Genomic DNA, 18820 nt, shown 5'->3' on the forward strand with positions numbered 1-18820 from the left:
CGGATGCGAGGAGATCGCATCCTCGTCGATCGGTAAGATTGTGGCGAACGCGAACGTGGCTCGATGAGTGAAAACGTGTGACGCTCGCTCGGCGGCCCAGGCCCCAAAACTACCCTAAGTGTTCAATAATCGAGGTGTTCCCGAGGTGTCCCGTATACGCATAAAACGCGAAACATTCTTCCGTCACCGATTTCTTCCATCCGGTGCCGTCGTCTCGAGTCTTGCCGAGTGGACGAGCGCGGAAGAAGGCGCGCGTTGTTTCGACCTCTCGCGACTGATTTTCTCTGTTGTGCGCGCGAGGGGTTGCGTTAATTGCGCGACCGACTAACACTTTATGTGAGAGGGATGTGTAAGGGACGGACTTGTTCCAAGATACAAAAGAAAATTCGATGAGGCAGAGTTTCTTTCGGGTCGCGATTATGAGAAGGAGGCATCGGATGGCTATAACGACGGTGACGCGAAACCGAGTCAGGAGCTGAGAATTCGCGATGTTCCAAAAGTATCTACCTTCGGCAATGCTATATCACAAGATCTATCAATCTTTAACGTCATCTGGTCAGTTTTCACGTGATGCGATTAAACTAAATTCTCCTTCTTCGTCTGTGTTATAGATAGAAGTGTAATTAGAGAAAGAGAGAGAGAGAGAGAGAAACAGCGATTATGTAACACCGAGCCGGAATTCGACCTCTTAGAGCTCGATTTTTAGTATCACGCAACAATAACGGTTTTTTGCCGTGAAAATATCAATCGCTCCTGTCACAACGAAATATATTCGGAGATTGAAGTATATTGTGCGCGATTGTCATTGTCAATGGATCGCTGTGTCTCAGAATCGAATGCGAGTGGAAATGTATGGGATGAAACGAGAGAGCGCGTGTGAAAGCGAAAAAAAACAGAGAAAATGAGAGGGAGCAAAAGAAGAGGAATATATTTATGCAAATGTATGCGAGAAGAGAGAAAGAGAGAGAGAAAGAGAAGTGGATATCTTTGAAGCCAGAGAGAAGACTCGTGGTGTTGTCGACAGGGTGTTCCGTGCCCGGGGGGCCGTAGCAACCCAAAAAAAATGCTTTGCCGTCGTGCGCCGCCTCTTTACTTTAGGCTAATAATTTAAATATTATTAATAATATAATAGTAATAATAAATAAATAATGATAAATAATAATAATAATACATGTTATAATAAGATATTATTAGATGTAATTATTATAATTATTATATATGGTTTAGTCTAGATCGTGTTGTTGAAGAAAAAAAACAAAGTACGTATAAGCGAACAAAAAAATATTGAGAGCAGAATTTAAAAAAACAGATATGCGACGATTTAGAGGAACAAAATGAGGATTGAAAGAAAGGAAGGATGCACGCCAGGCGGGGAGGAAGTCTCGGTCTAAGACCATACAATCCTTGTGCGGTGGACTGAGCGGGACAACGCTGTGCCTACACGCTTATATACTCGCGCGCGAGCATCGCGCATAGGCTTACGTACAGAATGCGGGACAATATTATGCATGCTTTCGTATCGTTGCGCGTGTGATTTTAAAGAGAGAGAGAGAGAGAATACGTGTGCGAGAAAGAGGAGAGAATGAGACACAATAATTCCTTGATTTTATGTATGCACGGATATCGCACTTATTTCTCCACTTTTCCGCGCGTTTCCAGAACTACACGGGCGGTGCGCAATGTTCTCTGCGTTTTTCATGTCACGAGAGCGGGGGAAAAAGGAGCATCGCGAACCTCACGAAATGCACATGAAATGCAAAATGTAACTTTTCATTACGCTCGCTTTTAAATAATCTCGCGAATCTTTTTTTCTTTTTTATTGAAAAACAATGTCCCGCGTAGAGTGGCGCCTGCCCAGCCCGCCGCATACCGCGTCTCGTCGGAATCATTGAACGATTAAACAAAAAAAAGAAAAAACCCTAAAAAAAAAAGAGGAAAAAAAAGAATGGCGGACGATGTTTTATTAATATTGTACATATTTTAAATAATTGATGACGGACAACAGATCGCGCGCACGAATGACGGCAACCCCAAACCGAGGGGCGTTCTCCTCCTCCTGAAAAGGGGATCGCCCTTTTGTCGCGGGTCTACCGTAACACCTTCTTTCCTTTCTGTTCTTTTGTTTTTTGCGTGTTGAAACACACTGCGTACAAGTCACGTACACGTACACACATACGCATACACACACGGACATACAGCTCATACACCTGCGCATAGAGACCCGAGTTCGGAGGTAACTACTACGGGGATTACTACACTGCTCTCAGCAGCTGTCTGTATCTTCTGATTGACGATTCTTTTTCACGATTAGTTATTCTATCAGATAAGTTCTATTTTTGTACACGACACACATATATACACACACCATACACACGCACGCACGCACGCACATGGATTACATTGCAATCTGATACGAACACAACCCAAGTGTCATTACTTTTGATGTTAAATAAAAAATACATAATTAATATACCGACCATCCATTTTCCACTTCCTTTCCTCTTCGGTTGATGCCTTCGATTGCAACGCGCCTTCAGTATACTCGAAAAATTCTTGATCTTTCCAAGAAGATATTAGGTATCCCACAAAAAAATTGCCGAAACTAGTTAGCTCTTATTATTTAGTGCAGATATAGAGAACTAGAGTGCACAGGGAGAAATTAAATTATTAATATATAATAAAATTATTATATAAAATAAAATTAAAATTGCGTTTAATAGATTTTATTAGACGGTTTTATTTGAATGTAGTTTTCTGTAGGTGGAACAAATATTTATTTAATTTTATTCAATTTTATAAAAACCAGCAAAAATCGTACATTCTAATGGTATACAGGGTTTTCATAAAATTGACAAACAGCATATTTAGGTGATTATTCTAAGTAGAAAAGTTTATAAACATAAATCTGTCCCAAAAGTATCCGACTTCTGCCTATATCGTTTGCGATTGGTTACACTCCAATCACGCTTGAAGCGTGAGCGTAGCCAATCGCGAACCGAATCTCAACTGCAACCGAGCCCGCAGCCTGTAGTGTAATACGGCCCTTAAACCATCTAGATAGCGCTGTCAGTCTGTTGATATCTGGACTGGAGTTTGAAATAACGTACGGTTGGGAGTGAAATGTTTGATTTGTAGTTTTCACGTTAAGATCTAAATATGGCACAAGCAGTAGTCGAGAAAAGTATGAAGGAAATATTTTACAAGGTGCAATTTAATAAAACGGATCATCCACGGTATATAAAGAAGCTCATGAACTTGTACGAGAGGGTAAATTCCAATTATGTATTTCTTTCAAGCATGCCTCTTAATCTGTCTTGAGATCTATATTTATTTCTAATTATTTATATTTATTTATTTATAACTCTCTCTCTCTCTAATTTTCTATTTTGACTATTTTACATTTAGCTCAAAGTAGCTTTTCTTTTACACACAGCCTTTAATACATGAATGTGTCTTTTTGTTTTTACAGACTAGTGTAGACGCATTCTGGAAATGGTTCGTCTACTGCCTGAAAGTACCTCTCACAACAGCGCAGCAACATCCACATGTTATAAATACTTTAGAATTTTGTGCAAAATTCTCCATGAGCTTCTATTCATCCGCAGAGAACGAAAACATGGAGTCAATGTCTCCGTTTCTTATCAAGTTGTTCAAATTTCTCTTATCGCATCACCATGCTAAAGACAAAGCAGTAAGATTTCGCATATGCCACTTCCTGAATATGCTGTTAAACTCCATGGGCGAACATGCCTTCATCGATGACACTCTGTGTGATCGAATTACAGACAATATGACGGAGCGATTATTGGACAAATCGCCCAAAGTGAGAGCACAGGCTGTTTTTGCCCTGCATAGATTGCAAGATCCAGCAGACGAACAGTGTATCATAATAAAAATGTATCTCTTTCATCTGTCTAAAGATCCACAGGCTGAAGTTCGTAAAGCTGTCCTTGCCACTATGGGCAAAAATCAGAAAACCTTGCAAGCTGCAATAAAGAGAACACGAGATATCGATGAATCGGTACGCAAAATGGCATATGAATTTATCAGCAAAGTTACAGTACGTTCGTTGAGTATCGAACAAAGAGAACGTTTACTAAAGGATGGCCTTAAAGACAGATCAGAAATTGTTAGGGCATACGTAAGCAATGTTTTATTGCCAACGTGGTTGCGATATTACAAGGGAGAATACATAAGCCTCATACATGCTCTGGATGCTGGGATAGGAACAGAAACCGCAACTTCAGCTTTACAGACATTGTTCAAGTAAGTATTTCTTGGACGAGTAAATGATATTTTGTAATTCGATTTATTATTTTCGTAATGATATTTCATAGTTCGGATATTCATATTTTCACAGGAACGCCGATCTGAAAGCTTTATTGGAGCAAACTACAGTGGACAATAACACAAGACTGATCCCACTGGCAAATTTATCGAACGAGAACGTTTTGTATTGGAAATGCGTGATACAACATCTTCAGCGTCTTTCGTATACAGAAGAATTGGAATTGATTATTCCCGAATTGTCGCAATTTTGTAAATACATATGTGACTACATTGCTCACATATCTTCTAAGTCGTATGAAGCGTGGGAACAGGAGTGTCACAAGTTCATTCTGTTGCAACTCTTTGAGATATCGAAAGCGTACGATCTGTCGGACGAGGTGGGAAGGAAGAATCTGAATGAAATAATAGTGGACACTTTGATGGGCGATCATTGTTCCGCCAAAATAATCGAGTGTACAGTGAGCCATCTGGCCAAAGTGATACCAAACACCAATGATATGCTGAATACTGTAGCGAATATTATTAGCGAGATCAGATTACCTTCGAAGGAAAATATAGTTGTTCAGGAAACCACTGTGGAACAACAGCGTGAAAACAATGTGCAAGTGAGTGTGAATTAAAACAGCCAACACTGTTGATCACGTATAAATAAATTCTTTTAACTGCTTGTTTTCTTAAATTTCTCTAGAAAGCAAGATTGAAAGTCGAGATGTTGGAGCTCGAGGAGGAATTGTATGAGGCAGTCAAGGGAGAACATTTTTTAGAAGCTGACATTCTGAAGGAAAAGATTAAGGTTCTGAAGGAGAAGATAAAGCATTTGTCTGAAATTGTCCCTACAGAGGCTGTAATTTCTGATGACATTCGCGAGGAAAAAAATGATACCGCGACTATGGTCAAGTGCCTCAATATTTTGTACACTGCGATGCGAGCCCAACTCATTCGCGTCTTAACGCCCACACTTAGAAGTCTGATGTCCATCGTTTTAGATGGTCTCGACGTAAGTGTATATATTAGATTTTTCAGTGTATATGTAAGAAATCTATAGTTTAAATGTAACTATTATCCGTAACATCAGCTACTTAATATTTTAGCATCCCGACGACAGAGTGCACATATTAGCGCTAAAAACATTGGGTCTTTACTGTATCTTCGATAAAGAATTGGCTAAGAAACATATAATGATATTTTTTTATCAATTCTCTCTTGAGCAAGAGAACCAGGAGATATGGGTAGTCGCTTTAAAGGGAATATTTGATCTCCTGCTTAGTTATGGTTTAGATTATTTTGAAATTTTACAAAGCCTGGAAGACTCTACGCAGAACAGATCCGAAAGAAGCCGCACGCTTTACACACACGACAACACTGTCGTTTCTATAAATAAGGGAATCAAGAGCGAGAAGAGCTCTTGCAATTTCGTGAAAATCTTGACGGGTTTGCTGGACAATCCGGTAGGTAACCGATGCCATAGTTATAAATAATTAATTAATTGTATCGAGTCAGTAAAATTGCAATAAGCATCATCGAAAATTACAGAATCAAGATTTGCGCACTATTGCTGCAGAAGGAATTTGCAAACTGCTGCTCAATAAGCGGATCAGCAGCAATAGTCTAATATCACGCCTGATAATTCTGTGCTACAATCCAGTGAACGCCGATGATGTCTATCTCCGTCAGTGCTTGAGCGCTTTCTTCGACTATTTCGTAACGTGCGTACCAGACGCACACGAGATGCTCGAAAATTCGTACCTGCCGACGTTGCGTGTTCTTTGCAACGCACCGGATGTTAGTCCTCTACAGGAGATCGATATATATCACGTATCTAGATTTATACTGAGTTTAACTAGACGAGAACGGCAAAAGGATGGACAAACATTTTATACGCACAACAACCTCGCGTTTGCTATACTGGCCGAGATCTTAAACCCTGAGAGCAAGATAGATCAAGAGACCCTTATCAAATCGTTGACGAATTTACATATTCAAATCGAGGATGGCACGTCGAAGCACAGTCTGCTAGAGGCCGTCGAGAATGTCGCAAACATGGTAAGCTTTTTTTGTACTCTTGCATCAAATTATTTTATGTGATTAAAACAACATTGGAATTATTCTATCATATTGTTTGAATATTAATAATAATTTGAATCTTGTTGCCTCGAGATACGTTATTTGTAATCTGATGTTTGACAGATAACCGATTCTGATAAACGGTTGATGAAATATGTTCAACAATTCAAGAAAAAATTAGGAACGCCTTGTGAAACGATGAATGTTGCTGCAGCAGAAGAAAGTGAGAGCGAAAATTGAGCAATACGCGATATGCATATCTAAAATCTGAGTATTAACTTTGATCACGGAGAACTCATTATTTGTATGTAAATTAAATTTTTTATATAATTGTATTTTTGAAATAAATATTTATTATCTTACACTGTTCAATTTAATTTCTTTGTACTACGCTCTTTTTTTGTCAATCTATTGTTACTCAATCGTTGCAATCAAAGTTTCGATAAATCTGTTTCTTCTACACATTTAGACAAACGAAAGGAATGTTTTCCTATATGTAATATTTTATTAATAAAAATCTCGAATACATGTCATTGGTATAAAACAATTTACATGATCAAAACAAAAATATATATAATGCAGAAGGAATATATTATCGCTATATAATATATTTCTTCACGATAAAGCGCATAGCTATCTTTACATCTTACATGATAAGTCGCATTTTGTACATTCATATAATGTACAAAAGAAATGAATGGAACCAATATATATCACTATATTAATATTGTATAGCACTCGTAATTAGGACCCAACGACAACTCCTTCTGGCTCTCTCGTTGGCGATCCACGTCTTAGGTCTATCTTCCGTTGCACTCGCTGCCATCCATCGAGGCCTAATCGCACCGATCAAGCGAAAATAAATCGCACAGATCTAGTGAGAATAATCACAATGATCACAATATCACCAAACGTAAGGCGAACGTATGGCTCTCTCTTATTCTACGTAGCGTTCTCTTTCGTTCGTACGTGTACGTGTCATGAATACATTACAGTAAAAAGCGGCTCGATTTTAATGACCGAGCCATGATCGAGAAGCGTTATTTGAGCGAAATTGACTGACGGTTTGACAAAACGATTTAGCTATTTTCCTGCTCGGGATTAACTAGCATCAGTATCCTGTCGCCACTTCTGTACCGCTTCCCGACGTGCATCGGGCACCAGCGATGACCGCATGCCTCCCAATACGTTGCTCGTCGCCTCCGTAGCCAGGATAATCGGCTTCACGACCGTCGGCGGGATCTGCCGTAATACACCGCCAACCGCGCCGACCGTGCCCTTATGCTCGTGCTCTTCGCTCGCAACGCGAACCAATTGAGTTGCCGTTTCACCCAAACCCTGAATAATTAGATTAGAAATTATTAGAAAGATATCAAATATTATTTGTATCTGTAATATGTGAATTCACACGATTTTCGAATGGCTCACCTCTTTGACCAACGTATAAGCGTTGGCAACCCCTTCTCGAATGTCCAGCGGTTGATTATACCTCTTTCGACGGCCCTTATGCCCTTTGGTTTTACATCTCACGCTGGGGCCAGGACTAACCATGTCGTATGCAGTCTCGGCTGTAGTTTGTAACGCCTGTACGATCCTACAGGTCAATTCCAACGCAGCCATTGCGGTGCACGTTGTAAAACTATTCGCTCCGCGCTGTAAACCGCGAACGATTCTTCCGTCTTTTTGATATTGCTCGATCGGCAACCAAAATAGATCGCGTATGCCTTGAACTGCAACAGTGTGATCAAACGTTATGGTAGTGTACGTACATTTGCAGTCGCATGCTTAAATATCCGATGCATGTAAATTATGTGAAATTTTATATCTTTTTTTTTAGACAAAACATGCATAAGCATCTCTCATGTAAGATCCATGCTTTGAAAAATAATACTAATACTACACTGTGATTATTATCTGAGAAAATTCGGGATTAAACTGTACTCACATAACTGTACTACAGAATACATTGGACCTACGCCGCCGAGTAAGCTCGGCAACTGATTCTTCTTGATGTCTTGCAACCATTCTGAAGCCAGATACGTGAGAAGTTTGTCGTACCCCAACAGCCCGTGCCTGTGTGACAATCTCTTCAGTCTTAACTCGGAACAGTTCAGTTCTGCCAAGCCCATTAAGAGACCCGCCAATGGTCCATGAGTGAAATCTACGCGCTTTCCATGGTAGTCCAACCTGATGAGAACCTCTGGGCCGAATACCACGCTTCTAAACGATCGCAATGTACAGTTTAAAAATCTGACCTTTTAATTTCTGTTATAATAATTTTTTGACGATAATAATTTCAATGACGAACCTAAAATATATCGGCTGGTTATCATCGTGAACCTGATGAACGGCTTTGGCTTTAGTCTTGTCCTCACTGAACGTCAGCTCGTCTTCCAAGAGTATTAATAGATTCTGATCAATGATATTATTCTGCGACATATTCATCATTGCGTAATCGTCATTCGTCAACAACACGTCATCATTCACGCTCATAATGGGCGGGTGATGCGTGGGTGTTCCTTGTTTCGATACGGGGGTGGATTGCGAGCTATTAGGTGTGCTAGAGTTTTCTTGGCTTCGCTTCGATCCACCGCCTAATTCGTTAAAAAATTGTATTAAGAACAGTAGGCTATCTTGATCTATGTTCAGCCGCAGTGGCAGTAGACTAAGTTTCAAACAACATTCTTGGGCACTTAATCTGGGATCCGGCCTTACGTGAACTGCCTTCATGGTAAACATAATGGAGTGAGACTGCCTGGGTCTCGCCTCGCTGCTGTATTGATAAAGGAATTTGTTTATGTACGACGACGCCAGTCTATCTCTTACTTCGATCTCGTGCACCAGTAGCACCTGCCTAGATGCTTCCCGAGTGTTCTCCGGATAAACTTCGTGTTGGAAGCGCATCTTGCTGAGTTGCAGTTCCATCAACACGTCGTGCTGCCTGTTCGGGCCACCCAGCGTATGCCAATCGATCGGCGATTCGTTGTTTCTTGTTAAGCGCGGTGAATTCGGCACGCTGCCGAAGTGCACTTCGTTTGGACTTGATTTGTTGAATCCTACTGCACCTATGGCGGATCTGCTTCTAACAGACAGAGAAGAAACAATTTCATGTGACTTACGTAATCATATATAAATATTTGTTAAATATTTACTTGCATTTAACCACGATGGTCCTTTTTCATTTTCCTCCTTTCTAATTTTTTATTTAATTAATCTGAACTACTCAATCTTTTAATTCGCCTCTTACCTTCCATGCGCAATATTGCGATTGTCATTGATGGTCACGTGCTTGGTGGATGGTGGTTGCGAGCTGTCGAAATCGTTGCCACCGTACATATGCCATATTAGCGTCATCTCGCAAAGCGTGTACTTCAAGACGGGCGTCGGGTAATTCGGCGGAGTTTGCAGCAGGTCAGTTTTGCCGGTCGGCACGGAAAAATGATTATCCACTATTCTCAACGGTTCTTGGCAGAGCGAGCGAACCTCAGGTACTCCGTAGCGCGGTATTATTCCCACACCGACCTCTTCTCCCAGAATACAAAACTCGTCGTCGTCATCGTCCTCCTCCACACCGCACGTGATCGTCTTACTGTAATCCTTCAGAGCCCTTTGCGTTTCCTTCGCTCGCGATGCAACGCAAGACTCGTCGGGGAAGAAGAACTCGACTCGATTCTCCGTCATTGGCATTTTCCCGTTTTCGCTTTTACCTTGAGTCGTCGTCCCCTTCGCGGTCTCCTCCAACGCGTCCTCCATCAAAGTGTACACTCGTTCAACTTGACTCCTGCTCAAGGTGTTGATGCTCTCAACTCCCAGAAGATTCTCTTCGTATCTCGTGGATGCTGGCGGTACGACAGGGATGCTTTCGGTGCTGCTGGTCGCGCTACTCGGCTGCTGCAAATCGCTGTCGTTGGCAATATAAGTGAGCAACTGCATGAGAGCGCGACCGGAGTCCGAGCATGTGCGTACGTGCAATACATTATTGCTCGCTCGAAGATCAACTCGTGGCGCGCCGCCGTACATCTTCTCGTTCAGACGCAGCGACAGTTCGAACAAGCCAAAGTTCATCACGCACACGTAGTCCCGTTTAAGGTCCACCGCGTTCTCGCGCAGCTTGTTCGATATGAAGAGAGCGACGTCCTCCGCGATAAATCGCAACGTCGACGTATTCGTCTGCGCCGTAATGTTGCTCGACACGCTGAAGTTACCGAGCGTCACTACAGACCTCAGTGGCAAATGGAGCGGTCTGTAATCGATTGCACAGTCCCACAGGTGCAAGTGCAGCTCCGTCAGAACACCTGGCGGAGTATAGCCAGCGACTGGATGATCGGCCACGTCCAAACAATCCATCATCTCTGTGAACCACGTGGTGGCAGCGGAACACATACGGTGCCTCAACGTCGCATTGCTGATGCTCATCGCGACTCGGAAGGTCTTTATGCGGTGCGTTTGATGAGCCGCTTGTATCCTCACCGCCACCGTCATCATGTCCTTCTCGCTAGGATTCGCCGCTATGTTACTGTTGACGCCGCTGCGATATATGGTCCTCTTGCAGTGTCGCGGCCTAACGCTGTTAATAGATCTCAACGGTGGCGTCTGCGATGGACTCGTCGTCAGACCGCAGTGATCAAGCGACGCTCTCCTCGTCATGGCGCAAGCGTAGCTCAGATTCGCGTTCCCCTTGTACGCCGTCACGGAAAATATCGTGGCGTCCTCCAGTCGAACGATCAGTTCTCCCTGTTGACCAGGTATAACGTTGCGCATGGAATCGCGTACGGGAGTATACATCGTCAGAAGACCCTGATTGATGCTCAAAGTCATCGCCAGCTTGCTCTGAGCCTTCCGCGATGTTCGAGCTTGCTGGTAATCCTTGTGACCCTTCTCGTTCGTCGTGGAGTGAAATATACCTTCCTCGTCCGAGTCAGAATCGGAGTTGTATTGGATCCCGCTTTTGCATATGCTGAATCTACGAATTACACGTGTAACGTATAAATTTAGAAAATATTGTAGAATGTTTTTCAAGTATTTTAGAACAAGTCCGAACAATTACTTAGGATAAGCAGATTCCTGTAAGAGAGTCGACGCCAAATCGAGGCTGATGCGACTCTCCATGTGACCTGTGTATTTAGGTCTGGGTGCGGATGGCTCCCACAGGAATAAATCGGTGTTGAATCGATTGTACAGCTGTTCGTAAATACGTTTAGATGGTATTTGGACGGAAGCACAGGGTAAGCTGATTTCCAGTTGCACTCTAGAGCCATGGATGCCCTCTTCCATAAACTCCATCATCTCTTGTCGACTGCCTGGTATGATTAATTCCTCGCCGTCGCTGTTAGGATGTTAAAAAGCAATGTTAAATCGACGCTCAGATCAACACTCGTGCATTCAGTTCAAGGAATACTCGGGAAAAACTAGCCCACTGACCTCTGTTCGCTCTTCTCACCAGGCTCGCGAGATCTCGAGTGAAGCGTGTCGGATTCGCGCATGATCCGCCTAGAGGTGAACGGGGAGGGCGCGTGCTTTGGGGTTTTCTCCAAGCTCTCGTCCAAGGTCCGCTTATCATTTTCCGCTTCCTCCTCGGAGCTATCCTCCAACGGTGCACTAAGACGCTCCGGATATATGGTAACCACCACTCTCGCCCAGCCAAGGCCGTCGTTGACATGCTGATTCGACACATCGTTCTTTTCATCGACCGTGGCTAGTCCGATCTCGATCGGCGTATCGCCCTCGGTCTCTACGTATAACAGCGATAATCGGCGACACTGCAACTCGTGTCTAGCTAAATAGGAAGCTCGACTGTCCGTGGCGGTGTGAACTCGTGCGTCTGTCATTTGCACTATCATATAATCGGACCTCACAGATCTCTTCCACCATGGAGCACGATTCATATCGTGCAGCGGTCTCAAGTCTGGTACGGGGAATCTATGCAAGATAAGATAAGTATAGATCAAATTTGACGTACGTGAAACAGTATTGCGCTTTACGTTTGCAAAATACCTTAACTTAATTGTACATAGAGACGAAGAAATTTTCACGTCCACCTTAGTATCTGGCAGTGTTGCGCTGTCCACAGCTTGATCGAATAACGTTTGTTGGTTCTAAAAATTGGAAATCATGTGATTTTTTTATACTACATCACTTAAAATATAAAAGAGAATCTAGAAAGAGATGCATCGTAAAGAAAACATCAGCATAGGATTGTTAATTACACTTACAGAATCTCTAGCATTTACTACAGGGTTGCAAGTACATATTGGCTGCGGATTAAGAACAGCAGATATTCTATCTACAATTGTGATGTCTACCTCGCCTCTGCAAGGCTCCAGTTGCATGCTGGAAAATAAAAGGAACAATGGCAAAATTGTAAATATAAGAAACATTAAAGATGAAATTCGAAGATTATCATTAATCAATAAAATTGATTAATTTTGGATCCATCAAATCCATCAAAAGATTTGAAATACAAAATAAGATATCTAAGGTGTTAAAATATCTAGTTTAAAAATAGATAAAAGGTAGGAGACGAAACTTACTCAATTTCTGTGCGTGGGTGTGTAAATTTCATCATGTGAGCATGTCGGACAGCCTTTTGTGTATATTTAAAACTCATTCTAAGGTCGGTTTTGTTAGAAAACCCGACATTAGATGCGCTCTCTTTCGTAAATGCTAAAAGTTCGACGAATTCCATCGTTGGTGTCCCATACGAGCTAGGATTGTTAGAATCGACCAGACACTCTACAACTTCTAAACTAGCTAAAGTCAAACTTCCCGATATCATAGAGTACTGACTAGTAGTTTTCTCACTGCCTTCGACTATTAATGGCGCGGCTAGCAACCTACAATCAATCAAAATTTTCAGTTTTACACAGGGAACTAATGAGAAATCATACATTAATATATTTGCATAATTACTATACCTAATGTGACTGAGTCGACAAGCATCCGCAAGTAATTTCGATGCTGTATCAAAGTCTTTACTTCCAAACCCGCCCATCGCAAACGTTCCCAATTGCCTGAAGAATTCCTTTGCAGCGTTCTTCATCTGCCTGACGCTGCTAGAAGTTAGACCAAGTTGTTCCACGCACGGTGTCAATATATCTTCATGCAACAGAATCAGAGCAATGGAGGCCACCCTTATGTGAAACTGGGTAGTTTCCGCGGAAGCGTCGTTGTCTATGTTGTGTCTGTGTCTGCTATTGTGTCTCGGCAGATTTGTCGCCGAGCTTTTCGAACTGATGCTACTGATCGATATGCTACCATCCATACTGAAGTTATTACTCGCGATCGAGTCGCTCATCGACGTGGATCCTGGCAATCGCATGGGCAGAAATTCGTCCTCGTTATCGGATTCGTCCACAGATGCCGAAGACCATCCCTGAACGTATCGTAGATCCTAATACATTAATATCACAATTAATATCACAATTAAATCATGTATATGATTTAGGAAAAACATTGTAGTGTTAATATATCTCATTACTGTAGTTTTTAAATCCTGCATAGGATTTGTCTGATGTATGAGCTCGCGTTCTATGCGAGTAAAATCGCTGCCGGTCATAGGTTTCTCCGTGTACCTTCTTGGAGCAACGTTACTAATGTCTTCTAGATCCGGAGACGCTAGGCCATGTGCTAGTTCTAACAGAACATGCAGCTGCCTGGGACTCAGGTACAAAGTAAGCGATCCTAGGTTAATTTCCAGTTCTACCTGAAATATATACGTATCACTCCTTTAACTTAAAAAGATATAGACTTAGATGAGATAAAGTGAAGTGATGAAGTAAAGATGAAGTAAAGTGTAGAGAAATTAATTTACCTTTGGTCCCGACACTCCTTCACCTTGTTTCATTTTCAATTTCATTTCTTGCGTACCCGCTAACTTAGCAAACATAATAGGGTTTGATTCATTTGAATTGTTAACGTTGCCTTCTGGCGGAGTGTGCAACATGCTCTGCGTAGGGGACATTTGTGCGGAGGTAAACAAGCTGTCCGAGTTCTATTATAAAAAGAAGGAATAACATAAATTCTGGGATACTTTTTTTGAAATTTATTGACTACTCAGATATTTAATTAGATTTACTTTAGAATCGGGAGTAGAGCATGTACTCGCTACTAGACTCCTAGAAAATGTTCTTGCATGAGAAGGAAATTCATCGGTGTGGAACGTCACTCCCTCCATGTAGAATCGTTTGGTGGAGAATGCTGAGATGACGTAACCTTTCGCGGTTTCATCGGGATCCAGGGACGTATTACTAGGATCTAATCCAGCTTCGTCGAAATATTCAAGATTTTGTATCCAAATTTCGATCGCTACTCCCGTGGAAGAGCTCAAAGGTACGTGCTCCAAACGTATCACAGTATCAATAAATCTCACTTTTATTTTAGATAAAACTGGAAGATATAATAATAACAGAAGATAGAGTTAAAAGTTATCAATACAGCTTTGTAGATTTAGAGAAATAATACAAGTGTAATAGAAGCATTAGTAATAAATTAAATTATTTACCTGAATCTATAGTCTGTGCAAACAATTCTACAGCCTCTAAGGGCTGAACATTTTCCGCATTTGTCACATCTTGCTGCAAACGTTTTTGCGCAAGCTGCATACTGGACGTCATAGAACTCCACATGGATTCAAACATCGATGTTCCTGTCTCAGCTCTCTGTCGCGGTTGCACCGTGAGCCTGAGGCCCTTAACTTCGACATGGCTCGGCTGGCTAAGTAACGCCGACCATGGTACCATGAGAGAAATTTCTGTTATAAAACCGTCGACGAATTCCAGTGGTAGATGTTGTTGCTCTCCCATCTCATTGAGTGCCTGTTGCAAAACAGAAATTTATTCTTTTTACTGAGACAATTACATCAATTTATTGTATACTGAATATGAAAATTATTTGCAATTTAATATCCAGAGTATTTATCCAGAATATGTATAAGAGAACAGGCATATTCTAACTCATCGATTAAGGCAACGGTTATTCAATTGCATTCAAATTTATCAAGCACACCGGAATACGTATAAATTAACACTTATTATCACTTCAAATGCCATCCTGTTGACCGACTGAGCGTTCCTACGCAACATGTGTCCTCATTAATTTATAAATGAATTACAATTGACTTTAATGAATTACTAAAATGTTTAAAATATTTATTTATTAATATTATTTATTGATATATTAATAGGAAAAATAAATTTTTTGACATAAAATATAAAACTGCCTTTGTAAATAAAAATAAAATAGAATGACATATATAAGCATATACAGAATGGAACATAATATAACCAAGAAGATGATTTCTCATGTATAAAAATAAAATATAAAATAATTTTTTGTCACATTTGGTATGTAATTTTGGTACATACCAAGCATGGTCTTTAACTGGCTGAAGCGCACAGATATCCGTGGAAGTGCGCTAACACACAGTTTTGAAAAGAAAGTTTTGAAAAGAATTGGGAAAATAATAATAATAAGTAGAGGTTAGGTTAAGGACTAAAAAGTTTTCCGAGTTAAAAAATATTAACGTGTTGACGAGGCTGTACCTGAGCATAAGAGGCATCAAATCAATAAAGGAAAAAAATATTCTTCTACATTTCTTGTTTATTTGTACATAAAGAATCATCGTCCTTTCGATTTGTTATTACGAATTACGTTTTACATCCAGTATATATAAGTCTATTAGGAATTTAACAAGTAAATATTGTTGAGAAAACTAGTTACTGAATTCGTCATTCTATAATAAGTACAAAGTACTTCTCCACACATCGATAATACATTTTTCACATAATCACTTCTATATATAATCTAACTCACCGTTCTTTATTTTAACTAACATTCTATATTATTTTTTATACAAATAATCTGTACGTTATTCTATTATTATCCATTATAATTATTACAAAGCACATTATAAATCGTATTTATTTGTTGTACCATGTGAAACACATATTATTCTTCGCTCGGTTTTTAATCGCTAAATTGCGATCAGCTGTTGAAGACAACGCGAACGCAGGGTACTCGGAGCGGCGTAAATACATAATGCGACGTTGCATTAGTAAGCGCGCTATTTACATATGAGCGAACGGTCTTTATAATTCAGCTAGAGGAAGAAACGATCCGAAACAAAGAAAGCTTGCACGCTACTCACCTGCACGTTGAGGCCGAGGTTGACAACCTGACATGTGCCATTATATAAATCGATGGTCAGTTGATCCAGAGTAAGCTCCTCGAGGAGGTGACCGACGTAGCGTTGCAGCAGATACTTGCAAGATTTTTTCTTGATATCTGCCGACCAGCCAAGCCAAGACATTTTGCCCGCAAAGCCCGCCTACACGCCGCGCGATCTATTCCAACAGAAATTCCAATCTATCGCGACCACAATAAAGGATCATCTTGGCGCGGCAAGCACGTTATCGCTAGACATATCCCGGACACTGAATACGACGTGTTTAGCAGCACAGCGAACGATTTGCACTGGCGTGTCTCATCTCTCTCGCACGTGCCCTGTTCTTGTCCTCGACGCTCGACATAACACGCGGCCTGCCGACCGAGATTGCGCCGCCGTTTGACGATTTTCGGTCGTTGTTTTGTCAGACGATGGCGATATACACACACACACACACGTACACATGTATGTGCCTGTACAGGCAGTCAGGCACACACACGCGTGTGCGCGCGTGCCAAATGCAATCGCGTGGGACCCCCTCCTTGATCGAAATCAACTGATTTCGCAGAGACAAAAAGATCTTCCCTAGCAGAATAACTATAGGTTTGTTCTTTCTCGCTGCACTGGTGCAATAAGTTAGTGAAACAAATGTACTTTCTCTCGCTCTAACCTATTGCAGCGAAAAAGAACAAACCTAAAGCCCGTATCTAAATCCCGTATGGTCTGTTCTTTATGGCTAATATTTCATGTGTCGGATGTGTAGATTTAAAATTCTCTATAGAATTTTTAGGGATCCTAAAACTTCTCTATCTGATAGCCAATTATACGTCCGACAAAGCTTGTCGTACGACACATGAAATATTAGCCTAAGCTGCACTCTCACTTTAACGTATTTCACCAGTTCAGCACTTTCAGCAGTGAAGCTACAAAGAACGGCTCGACGGACACGTGCAAGTATGGGTTTCCAAAATATTTGGTATTCGCATCCGCGAAATTACGGTCAAGGATCTAGATCTTGGTAATTATAATGTCCTTTTCAAGGATTTTTTACTGATTAATTTATGTAGAAGACAATATAAATCAATTTTTCTGATTGATATGGTTATCATTAGTACAATGCAATGACAAAAATTTTTATGTAAAACAAAAAGTTGAATGAGATGGAATATTAGGGAATTATAACAGATATATATTAATTATTAAATATATTAATATCCTAGTATTAATATTTATTACCTTTGCAAATATGTCTGTAAATGTGTCCTAACCTAAAAAAGAATCAATTATATAATTAGAAGAACTGTAGGCAAGTGTTCCACTCTGATGTTGATGAGCTTTGAATATGATAAAGTATAACTCAAAATAAGTTACACATACTTTTTTTATAAATATTTAACTTTATATTAAGAGGTTAATTCTTAAACATTTTTTTCTAAGTGAATATCATGAGACCATAGGTAAAATGACAATAAGAAAAAATTTCAAATAAGTTTTATGGCTTCCAAAGCATTCTCAAAAGTAAAAAATTTGTTACAACTTGAATTTTGTTTTAGTATTTTCATCTTTATATGATCACAAGAATATCCTATTATATAATATTAATGAATAATGCATGAAATCTGAGATACTTTATACACCTATTATAGGTGTACCTATATATATTGTATACCTATTCCATTGAATGTATTATGTATATTTGAAAGAAATTTCGAATTTTGTTGCAGCCGTGCCTGTGCAAACAGACATGGACTTATTCGTAAATATGGTCTAAACCTCTGCCGGCAATGCTTTAGAGAATATGCAGCTGATATTGGTTTCAAAAAGGTAAAAATAGCAATATATTTTTAATTATGAAACTTTTCATATACATTCTTACAACTATCTGTACACTCAAATGGTTAAAGTGTTAGAAATTAAATAATTTTCTTGTTTGTTTTAGCTGGACTAAATACAGCATAGAAATAGCTGAAGCAATATCGGACCAATCCATACCTGTGATTTCTATATCAACAGTAATATCTTGAAATTATATAAAAAAGCAATAATTGAAAATGGATGTTAGGACATCATAATTGTATGTCATGCCTTCACAATTGTATATTGCTTCACAATAATTTTGATAATCATTTAATAAATATTAAAGAGTAAAAATGTATCTTTATTTTTCATATTTCTATTTTTCAATGCTACTCAAAACTGATAATGTACTTTTGAAGAATTCCGCGTGTTGATCGTCACTGATTGGTTCCGCCATTATGTATCAAGTCAATCAAAAATTGAAAATATTGGTCAGACTCTTCTAGA

General features: G+C 40.2%; 3 protein-coding genes across 7 annotated transcripts; 2 read left to right on the top strand and 1 right to left on the bottom strand.

Moving 5' to 3' along the window:
- The first annotated feature begins 1099 nt into the window (after positions 1 to 1099).
- LOC105282991 (condensin complex subunit 3) lies at positions 1100 to 6716 on the top strand. Of its 2 annotated transcripts, none has more exons than XM_011345363.3 (7): positions 1100 to 3267; positions 3470 to 4266; positions 4361 to 4895; positions 4979 to 5287; positions 5382 to 5738; positions 5824 to 6333; positions 6478 to 6716. In XM_011345363.3, the coding sequence occupies exons 1-7, from the start codon at positions 3157 to 3159 to the stop codon at positions 6592 to 6594; spliced, it is 2736 nt and encodes a 911-aa protein (XP_011343665.1). In that variant the 5' UTR covers positions 1100 to 3156; the 3' UTR covers positions 6595 to 6716. The 2 variants fall into 2 exon arrangements, with proteins under 2 accessions (XP_011343665.1, XP_019888432.1); XM_020032873.2 differs by having other exon boundaries at positions 3173 to 3257.
- A 93-nt stretch (positions 6717 to 6809) lies between these two features.
- On the bottom strand, positions 6810 to 16660 carry LOC105282990 (autophagy-related protein 2 homolog B). 4 transcript variants are annotated; one of them, XM_011345361.3, is made up of 16 exons: positions 16499 to 16660; positions 14855 to 15167; positions 14429 to 14739; positions 14165 to 14344; positions 13832 to 14056; positions 13269 to 13744; positions 12885 to 13187; positions 12567 to 12684; positions 12349 to 12449; positions 11776 to 12273; positions 11402 to 11680; positions 9602 to 11317; positions 8663 to 9430; positions 8300 to 8574; positions 7783 to 8084; positions 6810 to 7692 (listed from the first exon to the last, which is right to left on the bottom strand). In XM_011345361.3, the coding sequence occupies exons 1-16, from the start codon at positions 16658 to 16660 to the stop codon at positions 7456 to 7458; spliced, it is 6264 nt and encodes a 2087-aa protein (XP_011343663.1). In that variant the 3' UTR covers positions 6810 to 7455. The 4 variants fall into 4 exon arrangements, with proteins under 4 accessions (XP_011343663.1, XP_011343662.1, XP_011343661.1 ...); XM_011345360.3 differs by having other exon boundaries at positions 8663 to 9433; XM_011345359.3 differs by having other exon boundaries at positions 8663 to 9436.
- Positions 16661 to 17396: 736 nt separating this feature from the next.
- On the top strand, positions 17397 to 18667 carry LOC105282992 (40S ribosomal protein S29). The gene is made up of 3 exons (XM_011345364.3): positions 17397 to 17534; positions 18241 to 18340; positions 18456 to 18667. Exons 1-3 carry the CDS (start codon positions 17473 to 17475, stop codon positions 18462 to 18464), a joined length of 171 nt encoding a protein of 56 aa, XP_011343666.1. The 5' UTR covers positions 17397 to 17472; the 3' UTR covers positions 18465 to 18667.
- The last annotated feature ends 153 nt before the right edge of the window (positions 18668 to 18820 follow it).

Source organism: Ooceraea biroi, chromosome 14 (assembly GCF_003672135.1).
Source record: "Ooceraea biroi isolate clonal line C1 chromosome 14, Obir_v5.4, whole genome shotgun sequence".
Classification (NCBI taxonomy): Eukaryota; Metazoa; Arthropoda; class Insecta; order Hymenoptera; family Formicidae; genus Ooceraea; species Ooceraea biroi.

What these genes read in the sequence shown, in the direction of transcription:
- LOC105282991 (XM_011345363.3), top strand. Translation starts at nt 3,157, where the DNA reads ATGGCACAAGCAGTAGTCGAGAAAAGTATGAAGGAAATATTTTACAAG. An exon ending in CGGGTTTGCTGGACAATCCG is followed by an intron (nt 5,739 to 5,823) that starts GTAGGTAACCGA and finishes CGAAAATTACAG; the next exon opens with AATCAAGATTTGCGCACTAT. An exon ending in TCGAGAATGTCGCAAACATG is followed by an intron (nt 6,334 to 6,477) that starts GTAAGCTTTTTT and finishes GATGTTTGACAG; the next exon opens with ATAACCGATTCTGATAAACG.
- LOC105282990 (XM_011345359.3), bottom strand. Translation starts at nt 16,660, where the DNA reads ATGTCTTGGCTTGGCTGGTCGGCAGATATCAAGAAAAAATCTTGCAAG. An exon ending in ACCTCGGCCTCAACGTGCAG is followed by an intron (nt 15,168 to 16,498) that starts GTGAGTAGCGTG and finishes GTTTTGCAACAG; the next exon opens with GCACTCAATGAGATGGGAGA. An exon ending in CGCAATATTGCGCATGGAAG is followed by an intron (nt 9,437 to 9,601) that starts GTAAGAGGCGAA and finishes TCTGTCTGTTAG; the next exon opens with AAGCAGATCCGCCATAGGTG.
- LOC105282992 (XM_011345364.3), top strand. Translation starts at nt 17,473, where the DNA reads ATGGGTTTCCAAAATATTTGGTATTCGCATCCGCGAAATTACGGTCAA. An exon ending in GGTCAAGGATCTAGATCTTG is followed by an intron (nt 17,535 to 18,240) that starts GTAATTATAATG and finishes ATTTTGTTGCAG; the next exon opens with CCGTGCCTGTGCAAACAGAC.